At 41.6% G+C, this 24,116-nt stretch overlaps 1 protein-coding gene across 1 annotated transcript; it reads right to left on the bottom strand.

The window, feature by feature from the left end:
• Window positions 1-218: 218 nt before the first annotated feature.
• On the bottom strand, window positions 219-1,955 carry foxq1b (forkhead box Q1b). Its single transcript, XM_067596213.1, has one exon. The coding sequence runs from the start codon at window positions 1,667-1,669 to the stop codon at window positions 773-775; it is 897 nt and encodes a 298-aa protein (XP_067452314.1). The 5' UTR covers window positions 1,670-1,955; the 3' UTR covers window positions 219-772.
• Between the last annotated feature and the right edge of the window lie 22,161 nt (window positions 1,956-24,116).

The raw sequence follows: 24,116 nt of genomic DNA on the forward strand, positions 1-24,116 counted from the left end.
TAATATAACATACTGTAGCCTATATTTAAAAGTTAATTTTCTAAAGATTATAAGACTAACAGTGTCAACCCCCCCTCTAGTAAACTCTACCGCAGGCCTATTGTGTGTCTCTCCTCTGAACAGGTGTAAGGCCCAATACACTTCCGCCCCCATCAGCACTGATCTGTTCACCTGCATCTGATCGTGTGTGATTAATAACTCAATGAACATCTCGTCCCGTTGTTTCACGTTTTTTTATTCATAAAAAATAGGCATGCATGAATCAATCTTAGGAAAAAAAACATCGGGCATTTCCATGCGTTTTCTAGTGCAGCCACGTGATTCTCACCGCAGCTCAGTCAATATTTTTTTTTCTTTATTTACAACAATATTTTATACAGCAGGTCATACAAAACAAGAAAATATAAATAGATTAATAGTTTTATGTTTCAACATGGCACTTGGTTGCCGTCATACAGTAGAAATGACCAATGAACCATGGATACATGAATACAAACACTCTCTCTAAACATCTCTTACACGCACACGCATACACACATACAGTGGAATGTCCTGCGATAACAGCAACTATTTGCTTAGTCACTAGACAGTTAAAATCTATAATGACAACACGCCATGTTTGTTTTTTTTTCACTGCAAAATGACTTACAGTAGTCATGATGAGACAGGCAGAGTCCCACACATAAACAGCTAAAGCACTGAAAGCTAAGAGCGCCCACAAAAGTGCACATCATGGGTCAAAACATACAAGTTTGACAGCAGTCCGGGTGCTTTATGACAGCAGAGAGTCTATATGGAAACCATGCGCCTTATTGGGCATCTTGAGCGCGTGGGGGGCGGCCTCGAGTCCGGTCATGCCCGGTGTTGTCTGCTGGAGGTATGTGAGTGCATCCCTGCTGGGCTCTATGCTGCTGTACCCCGCCTCTGACAGGTAGGTGTGCTGTGCCGGATAGTTCAGAGTGTAGGGCAGTATGTGGGCCCCTGGGGGCCAGTAGAGCCGGGGACCGGGAGTCTCTGCATCTACGTGGATGTCCTCCCTCCGTTTGAATGGTTTGCTGAGGATGCTGTCGATGGCGAAGGAGCTGGAGAACTTGGCCCCCACCCTCTCCTCCGGTGCGGGTAGGCGGGTGTCCTCGCTGAGGATGTCCGGGCTCTCCTGCTCCTTGGACGGCCTCTTGGCGATGCGCTTCCTCCTGCGGCGGAACACCCCGTCAGCGAAGGTGTACTCGCTGTGCGGGTTGAGCATCCAGTAGTTGTCCTTGCCCCATGGCCTGGACGGGTCCCGCAGCACTTTGAGGAAGCAGTCGTTGAGTGACAGGTTGTGGCGCACCGAGTTCCTCCAGCCGGTGTAGCTGCCGCGGAAGAACGGGAACTTCTTCATCAGGTAGTCGTTGATCTCTGCCAGAGTTAGCCGGCCGCTGCTGGACTCCCGGATGGCCATGGCGATGAGGGCGATGTAGGAGTAAGGGGGTTTTGGTCTGCGGGTGTAGGGCTTCCCCTTGCTGCCGTCGCCGCCTTGAGTGACAGGTGCCGGGCTGTTGGCCACGCAGTCCCCGTCCGACCCCAGCTCGTCCCCGGACAGAGGAGAGGGGACTCCCCCTTCTGCGTCCATGCACAACTCCAGCGGCTTCTGCACGAAGTGGTGCGCAGAGAAAACTTCAAGTTTCATTTTTCCCAAAATAAAAAAGAAGGACGATCTTCTCTTTAACAGCTTTAAGTGTCTCCTCTGTTAGAGTCTTGTCTCAGCTGAGCAGCAGAGCAGGTGTCGGAGTCCTGACAGCAGAAATGTCTGTGTGTTTGTGTAAAGGCTCGTCTGAAGCGCTGGAGGCACCCTGAGCCTCAGTCTGGAGCTGCAGAACACAGATCTGTCTCCGGAGACACGCTTGTCTTGCTATAATATAATGCCTCTGCTAGGGACGGCCCACGGGCGGGGTTTCCAGCGCGAATCCATTGAAACGATTGAGTGATATAACTATATGTATGTTTACAATTGGACGCTACCGTGCCACGCCAGTGACGGGAAAAACACACACACACACAGAGAGAGAGGGAGTGAGGTGAGAGAGGGCAGGTATGAAAAATACTTAGTCTTAAGCCAAGTCTGTCTGTCTATCTGAATCTTTTTCAAAGTGTCGGAGTTACATGAGCAGTTCACGCTGTGATGGTGATGAAAGACACAGAAGCATGTGCACATCAACTATTTGCAGCGGTTACCTGAACTTTTGGTGACATTAGGCTTGCGCCAAATACCCATTTTGGTCAACTTTAACTTAAAAAATGAGCAGTACAGACACTTTTATTACCTTCTTTATTTAAATCTGGACTCCAGGGTTAATGGAAATGTGTTTTAAAGAGTCAAAGATTAGTTTAAATGCATTTTCTATTAATAATAATAATCTTAATGTTTCGTTTCTTTGCTCGAGGACAACTGTGCTACTCTAAAGTGATAGAGCTACTTAGATTTTAGATTTTTATGTGGAGAAAATGCACATTTTTGCGCAAAACAGCAAATCTTCGGGGGATTGTTGACAGGCTTTATGCTGAAGTAAATTGGACAGGAAAGGCAGAAAGAAGACAGTAGAATAATAAGAAAAGAGAGATTGTTTTCTCTGCCGTTCACCTCAACCTGTTACACCCTCCACCGACGCTCCGGTGGAACGGGGAAGTAATGCGGACGGAAAACTGAAATAAAAGAGATTGGGGTTGGAAGAGTTCCACGTAACGCACAATGAATGATATGTAAACTATCAGGTTCAGCAAGAGGGTTGCCCGGAATAAAATAATAATCATAATAACACAGGTATTGAATGTGAGGAGGGTCATGTAAAGTTCACAAGACCATTGCACCTGCATGCAAAGAAACACCGGAGCGGCAGAAGAAGCCTAAGTGGGAAAACAAGTGATTCACTCTGTATTTGAACTGGTGATGCAAGACTGAAGGAAGGCAGTCTCTGTTTCTCTCGGTAATTATGTGAATGTGTCTGTATAGGGGCATCCCAGTGGCCTTAACAGCCGTAGAAGTGGAGTTAAATTGGGTTTATTTAGGATACAGCACTTTTTGATTAGATTATATTATGAATTTTGTTTGTTGTTTCATTGCTTTTAAAAAGGCTCAGTTGAATCCACATTTTCTAAGATTTTGCATATAGTAATAATGACATTTTTGTACAAATGAGTAACTCAATCCGGTTTAAACCATGTAGCTCTGGGTCAGTCTAAATCTCCAAGTGTTTAAGGACAGCCAGGGCCGGACCAACAGATTTTGAGGCTCTATAACCAGAATTCAACCCCCACCTCTCCTTTGTAATAAAGTTTTTTAGAAATTTACAATGTAGTACAAAGTGAAGAGGCTGCGGTATGTAGCACAACAAGCTAGCACAACAAGCAACAACAAATTGCATACCATCAGAATAATTACTGACATCACACCACTGAATGAAGTTTGCTAGCTTAGCGGGTTAGCCCAGTTGGCCGTTGCTTATAATATATAATAACACTGGCTGGTAGCTGACAAGGCATTTCCACAATAGGTAACCACTTAAATCCATTTAAAATAACTCAAAATTTAAGAACAAAAGAAATTAAATGACTATAAAAACTAAAAATTTGTTGTTACAGTTTCCTTGCAGTAAGTACAACTAGATATATTTGTTAAAAATAACAAATAATGACAAAAATGGACACAAGACACCCCCTGCTGGCAAAATAGCTTAGTTACATTGATCGGCTTAGAGAGAGGCCATAATCAAACAACAATAATCAGGAATCAATAGACAAACGTTCAGGACCAATAGTGTTTTTAAAGTTTGTGCATCATTTCATCACAGTTTGGTGACACCAACATTTTGATATCGACTCATTAATCAATGCTGCATCAGATTTGTCTGCAGATGTTATAGTTAAGCTACAGTTGATAAACCAATGTATAGTGACAGCAGCTACTTAAACAGGTTTTAAAGTAAACTGACGCCTGTAACCCGTATATGTTTGTCCCACTAACTCTTCTCCTGTCAGCACCTTTCAGCCCGGACGATGATGCAAAGAGACGCTGGAGAGTTAACATGAGTTATGAGCTTGGCCTCCGGCTAGTGATAATCATTAAACTGTCTTCTCCGGCACTCCTCCTCCTCCTCTCTCAGCTGCTCGGACTTGAGAGCTGAGACCTGAGAACTTACTCTAGGTTGAACTCAGCATGCTCTAATATTCATGTATGTGCACCTTATGAATATATTTGTAGTGATCCTGTAATACATTTTGGGAATGATGTTGAACAAAAACCACATGAAAGTAGAAGAACTTCATAATGATACCAATGAGATATAAAATAAGGTCAAAACTAAATGCTGCCTACCAGTCTGTTCCTGATAGTACATCAGTTTTGCATGCTGATTGGTTTGTGGGTCTACATGTTCAAATTTTATCACCTAATTATCTGCTCGGAAGCACACGACAGGCGCGATTAAAGATCTTATAGTATCCAGAGCTGCTTGTGTGTGTGTGTTGTATGAGAGAGAGAGAGAGAGATTGTGGGGTAAGTAGGTTAATTGCTGAGGCCTGATGGCGACTCATTTTTTTGCAACAAACAAGTTTTGTCACATTTCATGTTAAATACCAGAGTAGATTTAATTTTGATGAGTTACATAACAAACTTTGCCCAGTTTAAACTGAACTCATCTGATTAGAAAAATATGCAACAAAGCTCATCAATTAAGTCGGAAAGGTATCTCAACACAAGGTCTGCCTTTTTTTCCGGAGCTTTCCACCATATCACATGGATTTCATCAGCCGTTGGAGTTTGCTAAATCGTCATGGAGACGGATCTGTCGACGGACGAGCTCGGTAGAAGTTAAATTTGCTAATGAATATCTTTACATGGTATGAATGAAATCATACTGCGGCATGTCAACAGATTCGTCTCCATGACAACTAAACAAAATGCATTCCGTCGATGAAGACCATGTGATATGGTTGAAAGCCATAGCAAGTTGAGTTTGACTTGAGATTGCTTGCAGCCAAAAAAAAAAACAAACAAACAAAAAAGCAGATTAAGTGTAAATTTTTATCTTGCTGAATGTAAACTTAGCCATGATTGCTAACACCTGATGACATGACCTCAGTATCTTAATGGCAGCTACGGTCCCTGATCTAGAGCCAGTATTTGTAGAACAAAGACACTCTCTCTGTGATTTCTTTCGAGATTAGGCAACTAAGATTTGACTTCAGGGAATGAATGACTCCTATTTTTGGTATGAGATGAAAGATCAGGCTGCGTCTTCAGTGTCAAAGTCAGACACTTTGTACACTGGTTCACCACTCTGACCTCCTTGTTTGAGGCAATGCAAATGAATCTCACTACTGCTTTGCTACTCAATGTAAACACAGATCATTAGCCTTGTTCTGTAAATTGACGGTGAACCACTTCACTAAAGGAACACAGGTACATCATAAACTGACATTTAGAGTCAGTCCTGATATCAGAATCCTTGTAGTGTCAGTCGTGACGGGAGAAAGAATGTCAGACAAACCAAAGGTCGTCACACATCCTCTAATCAAATTTAGATTCTGGAAACTGCTCTCTTCTCTCACCAGGATGCTGCTACGGCAGCTGGAGAGTTGAAACCAAAATGTTTTTGTTGAAACTCAGGAGGGCCGACCGCTGTGAGCTTAAAACCAGAGCTGAAGAAAGCAGCAGTATGTGTGCTATCATTATCACCGCTGCTGTGTAACACTCTGACAAGGCACAAAGAGAATTTTACACCGCTTTGCTGGTGGTAGGTCTGCCTGCGTGTATTTATTTTTGTAGAAGTGTGATGAGGCTGTATTTGATTTCACTTACTGTGCCAAGACGGCTACACACACACACACACCTGTGCTGAAGTGAATCGGTGTGAAAGGCAGCACACCTGTTTTCAGTTTTTATCTTCCACTTGGCAATTTAAAATCAGAAGTGGAAAGACAATTTCCCCTCCAGGGATCAATAAAGTATCATATTATCATTTCTCTCCGGATATTTGGATTAAGGCTTACTAAAAGGTCACATCATTTGAGAAGGTCAGGATCATCTTTTACCTTAACGCTATAATGAAATATGATATACATAACGCTATTTAACTGCTTTGATTGCAAGGTCAACAAGGTCAGGAGAAGTCACTTCTGCTCCTCAATAGACTAGAGAAACACATAATGCTTATATAACCTGTTAACGTCTGTCTCCTAAAATTGGCACCTTGTTGTCTTAGCTCACCTATCGAGATTTAAAGTGTCTCCTTTGAGCAGAAGAAATCTCTTTTAAGTGCTGACATGAGTGGAATTCCAGTAATGTAAATTCAACGGGTGAATCCTTCGCTGCTCCAAAAATAGCCCCACCTCTGCGGCGGTCTGTGCTCACACGCTAACCCTTGTCTGCATGTCTCTGGATGACTTCTTACCTGTATCTCATCTTTGTTTTCTTTCTTCTCTGTGAGTGAAGGGTGTCCAGCCCCCATGTCTTTGTATAAACAAAGTATGGGCTGTGTGTGAGCAGGGAGCAGGGAGCAGCAGCAACAAGAGGCGCTGCGTAGCTGAGATTCCCAAGATTCCCTGCAGCAGATCTAGTCTCTGACAGAGGCCACTGATAGTAGACATGCTTCATTGGGGCGCACGGATAGGTACCGCAATGTGTCTACTTCACAGCCAACCCTAAAAGTCAGACATTCCACATCAATTCCACTCATTCTTGCGCTCGACGCAGTGGGCACCTGTGAGAGGGTTTGTGTACGTGGGTGTATAGTTGTCTGCCGCTGTGCGTCCGCTCAGGTGTGGGTGTGAAAGTGTGAGATTGTGCATGCAGCGAAATGGAAGAGTGAGATGTATGCATTCCATCTAGTTTATTCTTCGAACAGTGATTACTGTAATTACCCAACAATGCGGCCCTCTAAACATTTGCTGCCTGCTTTGTTGCGCTTCTGTAGAATCATACCTTTGTGTTTTTGGAAGATAAATGGCAGGGGGGCACCCAGTCCGTATAATCAGAGGCACACCTGAACACTTAGCGGCGACAAACAAAAAGTTCCCACGAAGCAGTTTTGATACATAACAGAAGAACTTTCCATGTCGACTGCAGTCACAGGCTCTGCTTGTAGCATTAAAAAAAAAAACCTGATACACACATACATAAATACAGTACATGCAGTGACTCACAGAGTTTTCATAAGTGTGGTTTGATGTGCGTAAATCTTTGCTACTTCTGTGTCAGCGATTAATAAATGAAATCTGATAAAAATGGAGCAGCATATCCTGCAGTCAGTTGGCAGCTGTACGTTGCTATTTTGGGTTCTCCTACATTCTTACCTGAGGTGATCACACCCTGCCAGACCAACAGAGAGAAAAAAAATAGATACATAAATAAACGAAGCCAACAAGGGTGTAATTAAAGTAATTAAGGAAAGAGGTGAAGTACAGGTGAAGCAAAGGTGAAAGGCAGCCTGGCACTGCAAGGGCCTACATCTCACATGCAAAGGTAGTGATGTCATTGGGGGCCCCCCCCCGTGTCTTAATACATGCAATATATTTTACTTCTAATCAGTAGTGTGCATAGAGGGGGGGGGGAAATAACGGCCCCAGCCGCTTCTGCTTTGCATGTTTTAAAAAACTTTTTAAACTGAGATATGTTTGAACACTTGCAGAACTCGTACTTCCATGCTCCACTTTTGCCCTAACACCAGAGGGGCCTGCGGTTGTCAGAGTGTGGTGTTGTTACAAGTGCAAAGTCTTGTTTTCAAATGCATCTCAAGTCTCAAAGTTCACATCCAAGTCAGTCAAGGTGACCTTTTGGTCACCTCAAGTGCAGTACTACAAATGCCCATCTAGTCCCAAAGTGACCCCAGGATGCCCTCTGGTCAACCCAAGTGCAGCTGTTGTTGGTCCCTGTGTGACCCTAAAGCACCATGGTCAGCTGCTGGGTCTGACTTGCCCATTTGCCCCTCTTGAATTGTCCCCATTGACCCCAAGTTTCCCTCTGATCATCCCAAGTGCAGTTCTGGTTGCTCACTCCACCTCTTCTAGCCAATTTTCTAACTCTGCATGTACAGTATATTTGAATATGCATGAGCTGATGTGCATATTATACTTCCTTTAAACAGACTTCCTATCAGATTGCGGTCTGCAATCTACGGGAACTCAAAACATGACCCCCATCCGGGCAGTCGCAGAGTGCACCCCTTAATCCTGCCTGCAAAATGTTACTGTGCTGCATGCCTGTCAGTGAACCTCAGCCATGCGGGCAACACAAGCCCGATACTTGCCCTATCTGCCGCTATCGTCCATTTGAACTCTTCACACGCTACGACTCCCCTTACATGCCATGCTGGGAGGCGTGGAGGGAGTTTGGGTGGGATGGAGGGGATAAAGAAGAAAAAGGAGCAATGATTGATCTCAGCCATAGACACCTCGCTTTATCGCTGCAGCTGATAGGACCTCCATTCAGCAGTGCTGTAGGCTGTTTTTGTGTTAGCATAAACACAGGGCCAAATCAGTACCTGTGCTGTACTGTTTACCTGGCAGCCGTTCAGCCCTTTTCTGTCTAAACTTGAAATAGGATCCAAACACTCTACTCACGCATAGTGGTTTGCACGAGATGCTTCGCCTGCCTCTCAACCTACCGCGGGGCTCCGTAGTGCTATTTTTGCACCATTTGAACCTTAACCGCCCCTCTTATTTCTTTGATTGAGAGGTGGAACATCTAGCTCGAGGGCTTTAACTGCAAACATAGCACTGATTTTGAGCAGTTACCAAGGAATTATCCTACAGACAACCTCAACAAACACCTTGCTGATTGATAAGATTAGTCTGTGGGTTATATTTAACCCCTTTTTGCTCAGCAGTGAGTATTACTAGAATTAACAGTTTTTAAAATGACTATCCCAGGCTTAAATCTTGGACTCTTTAATATATGACCTTTTGCTGGTCATTGATCGAGTACATGATTGTGAATGTAAGAAGAGGCTGTAGTTTTTTTTCCCATTGCAATTTTAATCCAGGTTTTGGATGAGGGACTGAAAATTCAGTAGTGAAACTGAAAAAAGTGACAACAAAAGAGAAATCTGATGATTGAAAGAAAAGTGGAGACTATTGTAGTCAAATGTAGCTCTTTTATATTGTTATTGTGTTTTTCTTTGAGGTCATTTTTTGGTTTCAAAATGTTTTTATTCACTTTCAATTGAATTTTATTTGTTTGATTCTTGGGACATTTTGTTCAGTTAGAAACAAATCTAATCCCATATTTGAGGAAATGATAGCATACAAACATAATGTCTACCACATTTCATGGAAGCTACCAACCTTTAAAAGTTGAGAAACTAAAGACTGATCCTTGTTTCCTAACTGCAGCATCAAATGTTAAATGTACCAGTTTCATTTTTAAAAAAACAGGAATTTCTCAGTTTTATAGACTTTACACAGCTCACTACAAGAGTAATTAGAAACCTGGGATCCTACTGTTTGTAGAAAGCGCTATTAGATATTGATCTGGTGATAATTCATAAATGAATATCATTAAGGATCGGAAGTTTGATCGGGGGGGTAAAAAAAAAAAAGTCCTAATCTCCTCCAGCTGGCCGTGTGGGTCGTAATGTGTCCTGCCTCCGCTTCAGCATTGATCCACCGGAGCAAACAGCAGCTGCCTGGCTGCACAGTAAACCCCTGCACCCATCTGATGTACAACATATCCCATAATATTAACCCTCTGGAGTCCAGGTTTGTTTTTACTCAGCCATTTTACTCTATGCATTCATTTTTGTCTCTGTTTAGCACATTTTAAACTCTCCTCAACCACATGTATGATATCCTTGTATCATGTTGTCAGTTTAAAGATTAGTATAAACACACCAGGAACACAAATTACAAGAGAAATAACACTGACGCATATAAAAATGTTTAATGGTAATCACTCAAAATATTATTATAGAACACTTCAAGGTTGTAAAATATAATGTTTTAGTGTTCAGACACACAAATACAGTAGAAAAATGTAAGAAATAAAACTATAATACAGTCTATTCTCTGTTTTTGTGTCTTCTTCATTGAAAGTATGTGTGCGCCACTGTAAATAAGACTTTAAAACATTTCTTTCTAACAATGTTTGGTCTACATAAGGAACCTCTGATTGGTTTTCTCAGCTTGTCTGTACATGACATATGAATACAGTTACTATAAATAAAACATACTCAGTGTATTCACAGATGAACAGACAGACTGTCTGAACTTGTCTGACAGTGTGACATATAAGACACCCTTACCTAAAGCGATATGTATTAAAAATATTCAACGCGAACATCCACTATAGGTCACATGTAGATCTCTGATCCTCGAAAGTTTGAATCCCAAGATTTCAAGATTCCAGATTTTTACTGCCTGATTAAAGGTTAAGACTGGTGTTATATATCTTTTTCTAATCATTATCTACAAATACCATCAAAAAGGCCAAAACCAGTATGAATTGATCTTTATGACTATCATAAGTCAAACACATAGAGACTCAGAAATATTCCCTCAGGGCATCAGGATGATGAGCGTCTGTCTCTGAGCATATACAACAGCTTTTATATAGTTGGCCTACTTATGTGCAATATGTACATTTTCCCTAAAATTAAAAGAGACATTGTCATACTTATATTGCATATATTTCTAATTTATCTTTGAAATTTGACGCTTTATATTTCTTTTTTCTTCATCCTCTAGAATTGCATTTCACTGCACATATTGAAAATATGAGTCTGTCTGTAGCGTCAAACTGATTTTGTATCTTAAAACTCCATCGTTATGCAGAAATTATGCAGTAATACAACAAGATGTCACCCATATTGTTGCATTTGGGGGGCATATTATTACATTACAGTCAACATAGTCAGTGTAGTTTATTAGTTTCAGCTTGTCAAGCAAAGCAGTGTATGTCTGCCCATTATGCAGATACTCTACATAGATTGTAAATATATATATATATATTTGATTCAGGATTAAAAGTATTGCCCTTTTAGGTTTTTAATAGTTTTGTAAATGACATTGGAGTGTTTGTTATATCAGGCTGTAGATGAACAGATCACACTTGTTATTAGGGTTAAATTCATTGTTGGCGTTTGCTCTTTTCAAGGAATTTGTAGTGAAAAATAAAAATAAAAGATGAAATGGCTTCAATCAAATCAGTCAAATAAAACCACATCAGCAATTGGTATGAATGCCACCCATATGCCAGGGCGCTGATGTTTTCAGTATGATTTTTGGCACAATTCCTATGTCTCCTGTTTAATTTTGAAATAGATCCGGCCGGAGAACGTAATCATTTACTCCCCCTGCATGCCAGAGAAACAGGTTTGGCCATCAGGACTGCCAGGTGGATGGAGGGGAGAGAAAGAGTTCAGAGACAGAAACTGCATCACCTGCTTGTTGACTGGGATGGGCGGTCATGGGTAAGTGCCATGATAACGGTGGAAATACAGGATTAGCTAATGCATTGTGATCATATCCCAGTCACCTTCAGCTGCGCCACAGTCTGCGTCTCGCTGTGAGAAACTGTTACACCATTACCGTTTCACTGATATGAATGATTTCAGTGCTTAGATGGGAGAATTAGAGTTCACCGAGGGGTTAGGAGAGGTATAAATAGACTCATGTGTCAGTTAATCGTGTACGCCTCTGCAACACTTGTGTCCAATGATCTCCAATTATGCTAAAAAAGAAGAAAAAAACCATAATTGCTGTGCACTGTGAGGCTTGTTCATGTCAGGAGATGAGTCGCTCCCATACCACTCTAATTGAACTTTCTCTGAAAGGCGTTGTGAGAAAACAGGCGGTAACAGCTACACACCTGACCAGGCATCTATCCAAACAAAAGGTCTTGAACCCAGCCCTTGCGTGCCTATCCAACCCAGACATCTGATTAATTATAGTGTGGCCGTTAAGGCAAAGAAAAACTAGCTGATGAAAAGTCAGCGAGTCTGCAGGCTCAACCTGCCCAAACAGCATCATGCGTGTTAGCTTGTAAAATCCTCCGTCCCGCCCCCACCCCCCACCCCCCTCCCCCTGTCTTTCCTCCCACACGCCCCCCCCCCTCACCCCACCCCGCCGCCTCCTCCGCCTCCCTCCTCTGCTCTGGGCCCATTCGTGCAGACGAGGTAAAACATCTCCCTAGCTGTGTCAGAGCCCCGCAGGTGGGCCCCGCGTGCTCAGGTAGATAATATCACTGTTACTATAGACTGTGTTTGGGTTAGCTGGAAAACACTTTTCACGGCAAGAGCAAAACAAAGTGCTCTGCAGTACATGATAACAGCGGGAGCTGCTCCCTACAAATTAACCTGTGGAAACACTTTTGGCCTCGCACGAAACATACACACACAATACCTGCTCCTCCTTTTTTTTTTGATTCAAAGTTTACATGATGTTCTTCTGGGAGCACAGAAACATTTTTTGGGAGATTCAAGAGATTTCTCTTATAAGTAATCTACCAAAGGAATGATGTTAATCCAAAACAGTGAAATAAGCCTTTAATGTCCTGGTGGTTATGTTATAGGAACGAGCTGCCTTATGTCCATATTGAAAGCATTGGGCTGATTGGACAAGTCACTCTGTTTCTAATCTGCATACTGCTTGTGCAGTAGACTTTATAAATTGGCTTTCTTTAAACAAAAGAGGCATGAATAGCTCGAATGTGCTCAGGGCCAGAAGCTGGGATGACTTCCATAAACAGATCACCCAGGTGGTCCATGTGTGAGAGAGGGAACTGAGCGCTGGTTGAGAGGCCTGCTGTTGTAATCATAACCCTGCATCTCCTTATTGCAGGAGCTCTCTGTGTCTTACAGCAAAAGGTCTGAACTTCTGCTGATGTCATGAGGATCTGATTCATATTTACAGCTGTTGCGCAAACAAATGAGAAAAAAAAAAAAGACTGACTCCACTTTTTGGGCTTCAGCACATGATTTTAGCAGCACTCGAAATGTAGTCGAGAGAGCAGCGAATTCCAATTATGACCTGTGGACAGTTTCAAAACCGACGTTGAACAAACAATAACGGGATCTTAATACATTTAGATCTCCTTGCATGAAAAATGAAGCTTTTTTGCAGCCAAACCTGTTAACATTTTTGTTATTCTTCATTATTATAAAACCTTTATGGGCTCTATGTCTCACAGATAGTGGTGTTGGGTCATGCAGGGCCTTAGCTTTACTGACACCAGTAATTTTACACTCTACAGTTATACACATATTACACATGATGAGCGTTTAAAGGCTGATTCATTTATTTTTTTTTTGGCTCAACGTTTAATTTGCTCTTTTCTGGCAATAAATATAAAATTTCACCACCATAATTATAATATTGGAAGTGTGGCGAAGGCTTTGAAACAGCATTTAGTTCATCATATGGGTGGAGTTGGTGTAATTTGGGCCTCAGCATTTATAAAAATCACACAGGTTTTTTTCCAATGTAGCGGACCGGAGAGCAACGGTTAAATATGAAGCCACGCTTCATAACTGCAAAAAGTAATCACTGCACCGTGATAATTTTTATGTAAGGAAGAAGTCTCAGAACAACAGCAGAACAATGTTTCCAGTGTGGCTGCAGAAAGTTACACAAGTAGCACATTTTGGCTTCACCCCAACAGTCAGACTTGTAGTATTTTGATTATGTTTGTACGGGCTTGTATGGCTTTTACCAAACTGTGTGCGTATGTCTCTCTTTCTCCCACCATCCCGTGTTCAAAACAACTTATTACGACTTTGCAGGGAAAAAATGACTCTTAAAAGCACTTCCATTGTGTAAAAGGCCACATATTTACCGGATATATACTCAGTCATAGTGATTATATTGGCTTCTTGGCCAGGTCTCTCTGGAAAAACTTAACTCGAACGTGGCTTGTACTTTTATCTCATACTTTTATCTGAAACATTGAGTATCGAGTCATCCCAAACTGAGAAACAGTTTTACTTTTCACAACCAGTCCTTCCACTTTTACCAGCAGTTACAAATCATGTCTGGGGACTCATCTTTTAACAGATCTGCACAAATTTTATCATGACTACATGATTGCTTATCTTCTGTCTTCATTTTTTAAAAATGTTTTCATCCAAAAGGGCTTTAACTGCTGCGCCCTTCTGCAACTTTTGTTATGCTTTTTTAAAACTTCTCTCTCTCAAAAGATTTGTTTTTAAATCTGCTCCCTGAAAAATGGACTTGACCTGACTTGAATAATAAGTGCAACCCCCGAAACACAAGCACCTCCAGTTTTAGTCACACCTAAATACAAATAAAAGGAAAAAAATCACAGGTCTTAGAGTGAACTTTTTTGTCTGGAGTGACAGTTATGTCAAACATCACATAATCTAGTATCTCTGAAAGGTCTTTCCTCAATCCCCAGGGCCTGACTCTTGAGTGGAGGACTCTGGTCTTGCGCTTGTTTATACTTAATAGTTTATATTGTGAGCTGCTCCAGACAGACAAAGGCCTCTGAGCGCAGGGCCACGCCACAACGGCTCTAGATTAACTGGATGGAAAAATACATTCCTACGCCTACGCACGCACGTCACGTGACGAGTGTATTCCTCATAAGACAGGTGAGGGATCACACCAACAATGCCAGACACCTCTCACCTTTATGCAATGTTTAGATAGCATTTTACATAAGGTTTTTTGTGGCCTTCCTTATCGCAGAGTCGAGCACGTCTCGTGAATGACATTGACCCGGGGAGGGGGCGGGTGGGGGGGGGCTCTGCTATCTCGTCACCTGGTGTAACGAAGCCCCCTCTATCTTGTGTCTTATCATATTGACCTGAGTTATTGTGAGGGGTTTTGTGTGCACACCAACGGTTTATGTACAGTGAGCATGACGGATCGCCTGTCACATGCAGCCTGGACATATCCAAACATACTTGTGCCGTTAGCTTTTAGTCTGTGTTTGTCTGCGAAAATAATTAGCATGAAAAGATGAGGAAACGGGGACTGACGCTGTGTGGCTCTTAGGGTTACCCAGCTAGTGTTTCACAACGCTTAATAGCGTCAGGTAATAGCTGTGAGTCACTGTTGAGAGTATGCCATCGCGTGTGTGTGTTGAGAGGTTGAGGTTAGGCCTCTGTGTGTGTGTGGGGGGGGGTTGTGTTTGTGTGTGTGTGTGTGGGTGGGTCAATTAAAAACTGGTTCTTCTGAAATATTGTTTTGACAGATATCAATAGTGCAGGGATCACCAGGTACAGGGGGTTCCCTCCACGGTCATAAAGCTAATTTAGGTTCCCTCGCTTTTATTTAGTTTCGTGTTTGGTATTTAGGCTCAGCTTGTGATGCCGGGTTGATGAATCAGGTCTGACATTACTCACGCAGGTTTGGATAGAAGGAAATGAGAACATGTTTGTCTGTGGCTTGAGTGCTACAGGAATTTCTGTTATTGTTTTTGTTCTACATGCTAGCTCTCTGACTGAAGCTCTAAAAATAACACAAAGTCCATAATTGTGGTTTTAACTTAAAGCCCCCCTCCTCCTCCTCCTCCTCCTCCTCCTCCTCCACTCCCTCCACCAATTCTCCTGCTTAGCACCTGTGTTGGTTTATGGTGTCTTTGCGTATTTGTGAGATGATTTATGGCATGGTTGCTGTCAGTCTGTCACATGTTGTGCAGGAATGCACCCTGTGATGTCAGAAAAGCACTGTTTTGGCCGCGCAGCAAACCCAACAGCTTTATATTTCGGTGGAAACTTTGTATGACAGACTGTCCCTTAAAAAACAATGTGTTTATTTATAGTGCTACTGTTTTGTTGGCATGTGAGGTGTGGCACTGAGGATAAATTGTCACCTTGCAGAGTTTGTCTTCTGAGTGCCTTAGGCCATGTTGACAGTAAATTAGATGACAGACCTTAGCTTTAGAGTACACACTAAGAGTCTGTAGCCATGGTAGCGACTCTGTCACGCTGTACTTTGGGCTAAATGCAACCATCAGCATGCTAAAGTGCTCACAGTGACAATGCTAACATGCTAGTGTTTAGCCTATACCGTTTACCAGGTTCACTATCTTAGCGCAGCCTGTTAGCATGCTAGCGTTTGCTAATTAGCACAAAGTATAGCGGAGCTTGATTGGAATGTCATTAGTTTCACAGGTATTTATTCATAAATCCGTGTAATGGGCAAATTGAAATTTTGACCCGCTGATGGCACCATAGAAAAAGTCAAGGGCATGACCAAGGTCAGTAGACGTCATCCTCTGGGGAACATGAATATCTGTGGCAAATTTAACGTCAGTCCATTGAAAATATGTTGACCTGGATCAAACTGGTGGACTGACCAACACCGCCATCTGCAGAGCCATGCAGCTAGCAAAGCTAACATTTTACTAGTAAACTCAGTAGAAAGTGGTTTCACCCTGTAACCTGTAATAGTCAGTGCACTATTGTATAAATACATATTTCTTATTAAATGATGGCACTTTGATGATTGGGTTGATATCATCTGACCACAAATTTCCTGTGAAAAACAGGGAAGTCAGAAAAAGACAAAAATAAGTTTGAGGTTGACATCAGTTGGCAGTGACTCAGTAGGAAGTGGTTACGTTTCACACTGTGTAACCACTCGGTTGGTCAAAGTCAGGTAAACCCACAAAAGTCAAAAGTTTTTAAATGTTTTATTTAGTTTGGTTGTATGAAAATTCCAAGAAAGCATCTCAAACGTCACATCGCAGGCAGAAGTTGTTTCTCGGCTGCTAAAATGAGATATTTGATCATCAGAAACAAAATACCTCCAACATTTTATTGTGTAATGCAAAATTAAGCAATCACAGAGAAAGTTGGAGGCGACAGAAAGTTTGTTTATTTACGCTGTTGCCACAAATAAGCACACCACATGTATTTGAAGGTGTTTTAGCCGCCTAACCTTTAACTTTAGATGGAGGTCTGCGTGTGTGATGTGATTCATTGTCTCCATTTACAGATTTTGCTCTTTTCTTGTTAAAAAAAAAATCCTCACAGCTGGACTTTAAGCTGCCATTTTAGCATGCCGGGTCATTGGAAGCAACAGCTGCAGCTAAAAAGTTGTTGCAGTTATGTTAGCGTAATTACAGCGCTTCACAGTCGATCTTTAGTATTTAGCTGCAACGTTTATGTGGTAGTGTTAATGAGGTTGCAAACACATAAATACGCAAACACACACATGCTAAGAATCTTTGTTCCTGGAGGTATTTTCCCTAGAAAAAAAAAAAGAAGCATTTTTGTGAAAATTCCTAAATTAACCGTACAATAGATGGAGGCATGTCTGTACTCATGAAAAAATCTGAATTTATCATGAGAGACATGTCTCTGTTATCCCAGTCTTCCATGCAATGTATTTATAGAAGGTCTCCCTTTGATGAGAGATTGTTGAATGTGATACTGAGTTGCAAATTTAACTTGAAAAGAGAAAAAAAAAAAGTAAAAAGGCACTGTGGCTCAATGTTTTTCCTCAGAACCATGTGCTTTACCGGCAATCAGACCTAGAGATGTAACAGCAGTCTTATCGCTTTTCTTCTTCTCACCTCCTCCTCTGCAAACTCAGTAGAGCAGCTCTTCCTTAGCGGCCCGGCTGCTGCCTATCAGTCGCCTCATCACTGCTCTGTTTCTGCTGTAGCCAGATTATCACGCATGCGACAATAACGTGCCAGCGTATGCGGGCATCTTCTGTTAGCTCGGAGTACTGGCACGCTCAGTAAGGCGTGTGACGTCACGGAGGTGGGGCGGTAGATCTGATCTGACTGAATGGAGCAGCCATACACAGCATAGCATGACAACACAGTCCACTACACAATCAATCAGATATTGTCAATAAGCTTTAAAGAGGCTGTCTCTCTCTCTCTCCAAAAAAAAAAAAAATTTGTTTGTCTCCTTTAAAGAGCACATCAAACTCCCCCGAGAGGTCTTAACGCTTCAAAGAAAACACAAAACTAGATTTTTGTTCTTTTCATCTTCAAATGAAGTTTTGCATGACAGAAACATCAAGTGAAGATCCTGCTGCTTTTATTCGCTTTTTTTTATTTGATGTTTTACCTTTTGAACTGAGGATAACAACTGAAACAAGAGCGCCACTGGTTTTTAGGCTTTTAGGCTTGTGTGGTATGCATTTCTAGAATGAGTCATACGATACATTATTTTTGTAATAGAGTAATGTTTCCATTTTAATCTTTGACTGTTTTTGTTTGTTTACTTGGTACAGACAGACAAGTAGAAGCCAGTGGTGGAAGAAGTATTTAGATCCTTTATGTAAGTAAAAGTAGAAATACTGTAGTTTAAAAATACTACATTACAAGTAAAAGTCCTGAATTCAAAATGTTACTTAAGTAAAAGCAGAGAAGTATTATCAGCAAAATGTACTCAAAGTATCAAAAGTAAAATTACTCATTATGTTGTGACGTGTTATTATAGTATATAATATTATAGTATATTATACTGTTTGTTTTTATCACTAACAACATACATATAAGAGCATTTTAATGTTGTAGTTCAACAATTTAGAGCTGATTTTAGATACTCTGGGTAGATTAATAGTAATATTACTGCATCATATTATAAGTGTATCATATGTTTTTTTTAATAATAATAATACACTTTATTTAGGCAGCATAAATGCAGCTCAAGGTGCATAACACATTGTTAAAAAAGGAAAGAAAAGAGCAGACAATTTAAACAAGTTAGAATATTAAATTATATTATTTATGTAAAATTGTAATCTGAAAAGTAACTATAAGTAGCAAATAAATGTAGTGGAGTAAAAAAGTACTATTTAATATTTACCTATGAAATGTAGTGGAGTAGATGCACGAAGTAGCATAAAAAGGAAATACTCAAGTAAAGTACAAGTGCTTCATTTTGTACTTAAGTGCAGTACTTGAGTAAATGTACTTAGTTACTTTCCACAGCTGGTAGAAGTTAATGGGATCCTGTGCAGGATGAAAACTCAGGAAGGAAAGTTGTGTTAGTGAAAGAACATACAGATTTGCAACTTCATTTGCAAAACAAAACAAACAGTAAATATGTTGCAGTCATTTTCTGGTTGTAGTAAAAAAAAAAACCACACACACACATGTATTCTACGCAAGCACACAGGTGCGTGAGAGTTTCTTACACATGATTTAATGAGCTGTGCTCTCGGATCAGATAAGCCTTATCAGATCTGTGCAAGAGTCGTCCTGTAAACATCCAAGATAATCCGCTTGTGTGTGTTGCGCGTGCGCGTGTGTCTGTGCGCGCACACACACACTCGTAAAAGTGTGTAGAATATGTGGTTGCATGTTTATATAGAGCAGATCTCAGAACGGGAGCTCAGGTTAAAATCCAAACGGGGCATTAAATCTAAACTGGCAGGCTGCCGTGGGGCGTCCAGGACTGTGAGTGACAGGCTCTCCAAACTCACCTGAGCTTGTCTCCCAGGTGCGATCACACTCGGTTGATCCACATGGTCTGGGCCAGGTGCATACCCCGCATAGTTGTACCCTCTGTCTTTGCGTCAGAGCTCACAGAGCGTGTGCTAATCCTGCAGATATTTGCACTAAATTTTCCCTAGAGGGCAAATATCCTTGAGCTTTTCACTCAATAGCTCTGCTGAGGATCGACCCTGCACAATATTCTGTCTACGAGTGGAATCTTAGATATTTCTGGGCCTGAAAAACAACACATCCCTGTGTTTTTGTATTGCAACAGAACCTCTGTGTGAAAACTTTTGGGAATCATTTAACCTGCTTCCAATACTTATAAGTGTTTCAAGGATGTTTTTCGAGTGTAATTGTTTGCAGAAATCTGGCGTGTTTTGAGAGGCTGATGATGGTGAATGTGGATTTATGGCCTATGACTGTCAAAATTTCCCCATGATTTGAAGAAAAAATAATTCTTTAGAGGTCTAGTGTATGTGAGATATGCTTTAACGATGGGACAGGAGAGAGATGATAAGAAATGAGGGGTGAGACGAGGCAGTTATGTGGCATGCATCTTACCCAGTAAGCTACCAGGCTACTATTTTATGTGAAAGTTGTCCAGTTTAGTTTCAGTGTTTCCTTTAAAACCCACCTCACCACAGGAAGCTGGATAAACTATGTAACATAAATTTGATGCAATGCATTGTTTAATTTTGGAAGATGTGTACTACAGCTCCTCCAAGAGCAAGAAGAAACACTTTGTGTGTCTTCATCCATTTTTTTTTCTCATGTGTGGGGGGGGAATGGCTGCCAACTCTCACAGCGGCATTCTCTTGGGTCTTGCGCACTACTTTTACACTTAAATGTTGCACTCCAAGTTAAAATTATCTGAACTTTAACCCCGTTCACCTCTGACCTTTTTTTTTAAAAAGTCTGTCGTATAAAAAAAGGCTAACAAGTTTAAACACAGAAAGGAAGAGCAGTGAAAGAAAGACAGATGAGATCATGAGATTATGATTTACCACAGGGTTTGATAGCGGAGACGGTGGTGCAACCTCATACAGCACAAGGTCACATATTTGATGAGTGAGATAAATATCTAAACATCTAGTAACTACGCTGATAATGAGATGTGTGAGTCTGTCAGTGTCAGAAAAGAGTTAGCTCTTTGCATTTTCAAAGTCGGGCCTCTGCTAACCAATTTCAGTATCAGCACCATGTATGTATGTTCCTTCAAATGTTCTAATCTGGTATTTTAGGCTCTGGTCAGATGATAGATAATATACCCCACAATAGTTGCCATGCACACACACGAAAACACACAACTCCCACACACCCAGACTCACACACATCAGTTCCAGAGGCTCTTCCAGCCAGCCTCCTGTTGACGTATGCAGGCTCAGGCTGGTATGCAGAGCCAGACATTCTTCCGTCCTGTCAACTCACGGCACACATCTGACGCTGCATCTCCGAGGACCGACGCAGAGCCGCGCAGTGACGCACAACGCGGCAACTCACCTGCTCTGTTCGTCCATGTTATTGTTTTCTTTAAGGGCAGAGTTTGTTTTATAGCCAGCCAAGAACCCAGGACTGGACATGACTCACTCAACGTCAGTCTATCAAAAAGTAAAAGTACTCATAAAGAATGGCTTCTCTTAGAGTTTTTAAGTATTTGGATGTTGTTGTTGAGTCTAACTCTGTATACTGTTTATACATCAGTTGTGGATACCAAATATTTATCTGCAAGTACCTAGTATCTACACTTAAATCAGATATTGTCAGATAAAATGTAGAAAGTTGTACAAATTGGAAATATTCAAGTGAAGTATCAGTGTCTGTGCTGAAGTGCATTTAAAATACTTGTACTTGAATAAATGGTTAGTCTGCGTCGGAAGTGTGTGTATGTGTGTGTGTGTTTGTGTGTGTACTCAAAGGGAAGATTATCTTATCCTGATTAAGGAAACTGGGGAACACCTGCCAAAATATTGGTTACTTTGGTACATACCAAAAAGAGTGTGTGTGTGTGTGTTTGTGTGTGTGTGTTTTTTTTTGTTGTCTGCCAACCTGATAAGCAGATAAGATAAGTAACATGTAAGCAGAGTCATGGCGGTAGCAGGCGAGTCGCACGCCATGATCTCCTCTAACCCCACACACACACACACACACACATCTCCTTTACCTTCGGTTACTTTTCTACATGCATCCATGTGTCGCAGCAGAAATGTGTGTGCATGCATGCATCCTTCACATAAGTGTGTGTATGTGTGTGTGTGCAGGCATGCGGTGTCTAGCTTGAGAAACGCAGCAGGGGTTTTGCTCTGTCGCTCGGCACAGGGAGGGAGGGAGGGAGCGAGGGGGGCCAAGCTGTGATAACAAACTCCATTCACTTCAGAAATAACAACACGGCACTTAGAGTGAACCGCGGGCTCTTTTCCTCTGGGAGCCACTGATCTGCCCGAGCAAAGAACTCCACTCATTTACTGTCATTAGCTGTTACATCACAGGATGGAGCCCTGGCTCGGCTTCGAACTGGATCGCTTATCTTCTCATTTGCACTTTGCACACATGGACACACCTGCCTGTGTTCATGCACACATGCACAAAATCTCAGCGTGTAAGGGAGCGTAATGCCGCCACCCCATATAAAGGACAGAAGATGGTATTTGGTGCTGGAGACTTTTAAAGACCCCCCTCCGATGAAAGTCAAGTTTTGAACCTTGTTAAAAATGTCCATGTGGTGTTTTTCATATGCTACAAGACATATCAGGAGCGAAATAAGCCATGGCTGAGTATTTCCACTGCAGTGTACCAAGGACAATCTCAAAAACCTGGATTCAGTCAGGCAGGATTTCCTACGTCACAAATCTAAGGAACCAATCATTTATAATTAAAGATAATTATACGCAGAGTTTACCTCCACAGGTTTTTTCCCCAACAGCTGATTCCGATCTGCATGGAAGAGTATCAACCCGTTGAGTTGAAAAGCCGAGTCTGGCATATTGCTGTTTAGCCGAGTTTCAGTCAGGAGAAAAACACAACAGTTTCATCTCCTGATAAACACTCAGTCGGATGAGATCCATTTTGTTATCCAATGAGCGAATGTTGACCAGAAAGAGTGATGGAATTGCTGGCCTGGGTGTGTTAGCTTTTAGCTTGGCTAACAGACCCCTCTTCTGCTTCCATGCACACCGCTTCCTCTCATCTCTGAGTCGTTGTGGTCTGCTACACCAGTCTGCTGCTGCATGGCGTTGTGTCCTCAGGAGCTGCAGTTTGCCGAACGCCGCTCTAAGCTTCGGTGGAAGTGAGATGGACAAGTTGTTGATAATGTTCAGAAGTTGGGTTGTACCTTCTTGGCCTAGTTGCACTGGTTGTGTTATTTGCACACTTACTCACGTTAAGAGAAGAGTCCCGAACACTCTTTACACCATAACCGGGAGCAAGAGATGCCGCTGCACTGCTGCACACCGCCATGAATATATTTGCACATAGATTCTGGAATTTTTAATGAGGGAGAAGGAGTAGATGTCTTTTTAAGGATTTTAAAGTGGTAATTATACAGAGTATGTCTGGAGAGGATCTTTAAAGGGATGTTACCAAAAAAAAACAGGCCAGCAGGCCAGAGTATGTGCTCAAAAAAGTGATATTTATTAACAAAAATATTAATGAAACAGTGGCAGAAATGAACCCTGAGAAATTCAACAAAAATAACTTAAGCCATAGCAACAAACAAATAAAACCTGCAGCAAGCTGCCACCTACCCTCTTCCCTCCATCTCAACAGACCAGTGACGGGCCTTTTAGCTTCTCAGCCTCACCTAACTGGAACATCCCATCTCAGGTTACCATAGGGTGAGCTCGACTGATGCCACGCTGTCAAAACATAAAAAACAACACTGCTTCCTGACAATCACAATTTCCTGTGGATACACAAACACAGCCATGAGTGCCCCAAATTAAACAGAATGTAATTTACTGCAAAATAGTTTTATCCTACCTCAACTTGACAGAGCCTAGTGACTCACTACTAAGTGCGGCTAATGATGCACATCTGTTGCCACTATCACTGATTAAGTAGATGATCTGCCCAACTGTCACAACTCAAAAAGAACAGGACTGAAGCCCTTCAACAAAATATAACATTGTGAAACACAAAATACTCAACTGAAACCTGTATTACATTTGTGCAACATGACTGAAATTAACAGAAACATTAGACCGAAATTAGTGATTTAACACAAAAACACTGGTAATATTGTGAATCAGGGCCGAGTGAAAAAGGGAGAGGAGCAACCTTTTCACAGGGAGCTAAAACCTGAGTTTACATGGTCAACCTACACTCTCAGAAAAAAATTTATCAGAATTTTGGAGTACATTCAAGATGCGTGTCAATTTTGGGCCCCTACCTTTTACACTTGTATGCACTTGTAAAATGCACCATCATTCTGACTTATTGCGCCATCAAACTCTTGGGCTATTTGTGTTCTTTTTAATAACATAAAATGGAGGAAACTCAACAGATAATCACAACACCAAAGTATCAGAGAGGACACGTGTTTATGTGTGATTTTGGGTTCCACATGATAGAGGGCAAAAACATTTATTAAAAAAAAAGGGTGTTTGCTGACTGGGTAACATTTAACTGCCTTGCAGTAGCACAACAACAAATCTGAGCAGGCAACTCTTAGCTTGTAAGGCAGTGAAGACACAAGAAAAAGCAGAATTCCCTGACATTTACA

Source organism: Thunnus thynnus, chromosome 8 (assembly GCF_963924715.1).
Source record: "Thunnus thynnus chromosome 8, fThuThy2.1, whole genome shotgun sequence".
Taxonomy (NCBI): domain Eukaryota; kingdom Metazoa; phylum Chordata; class Actinopteri; order Scombriformes; family Scombridae; genus Thunnus; species Thunnus thynnus.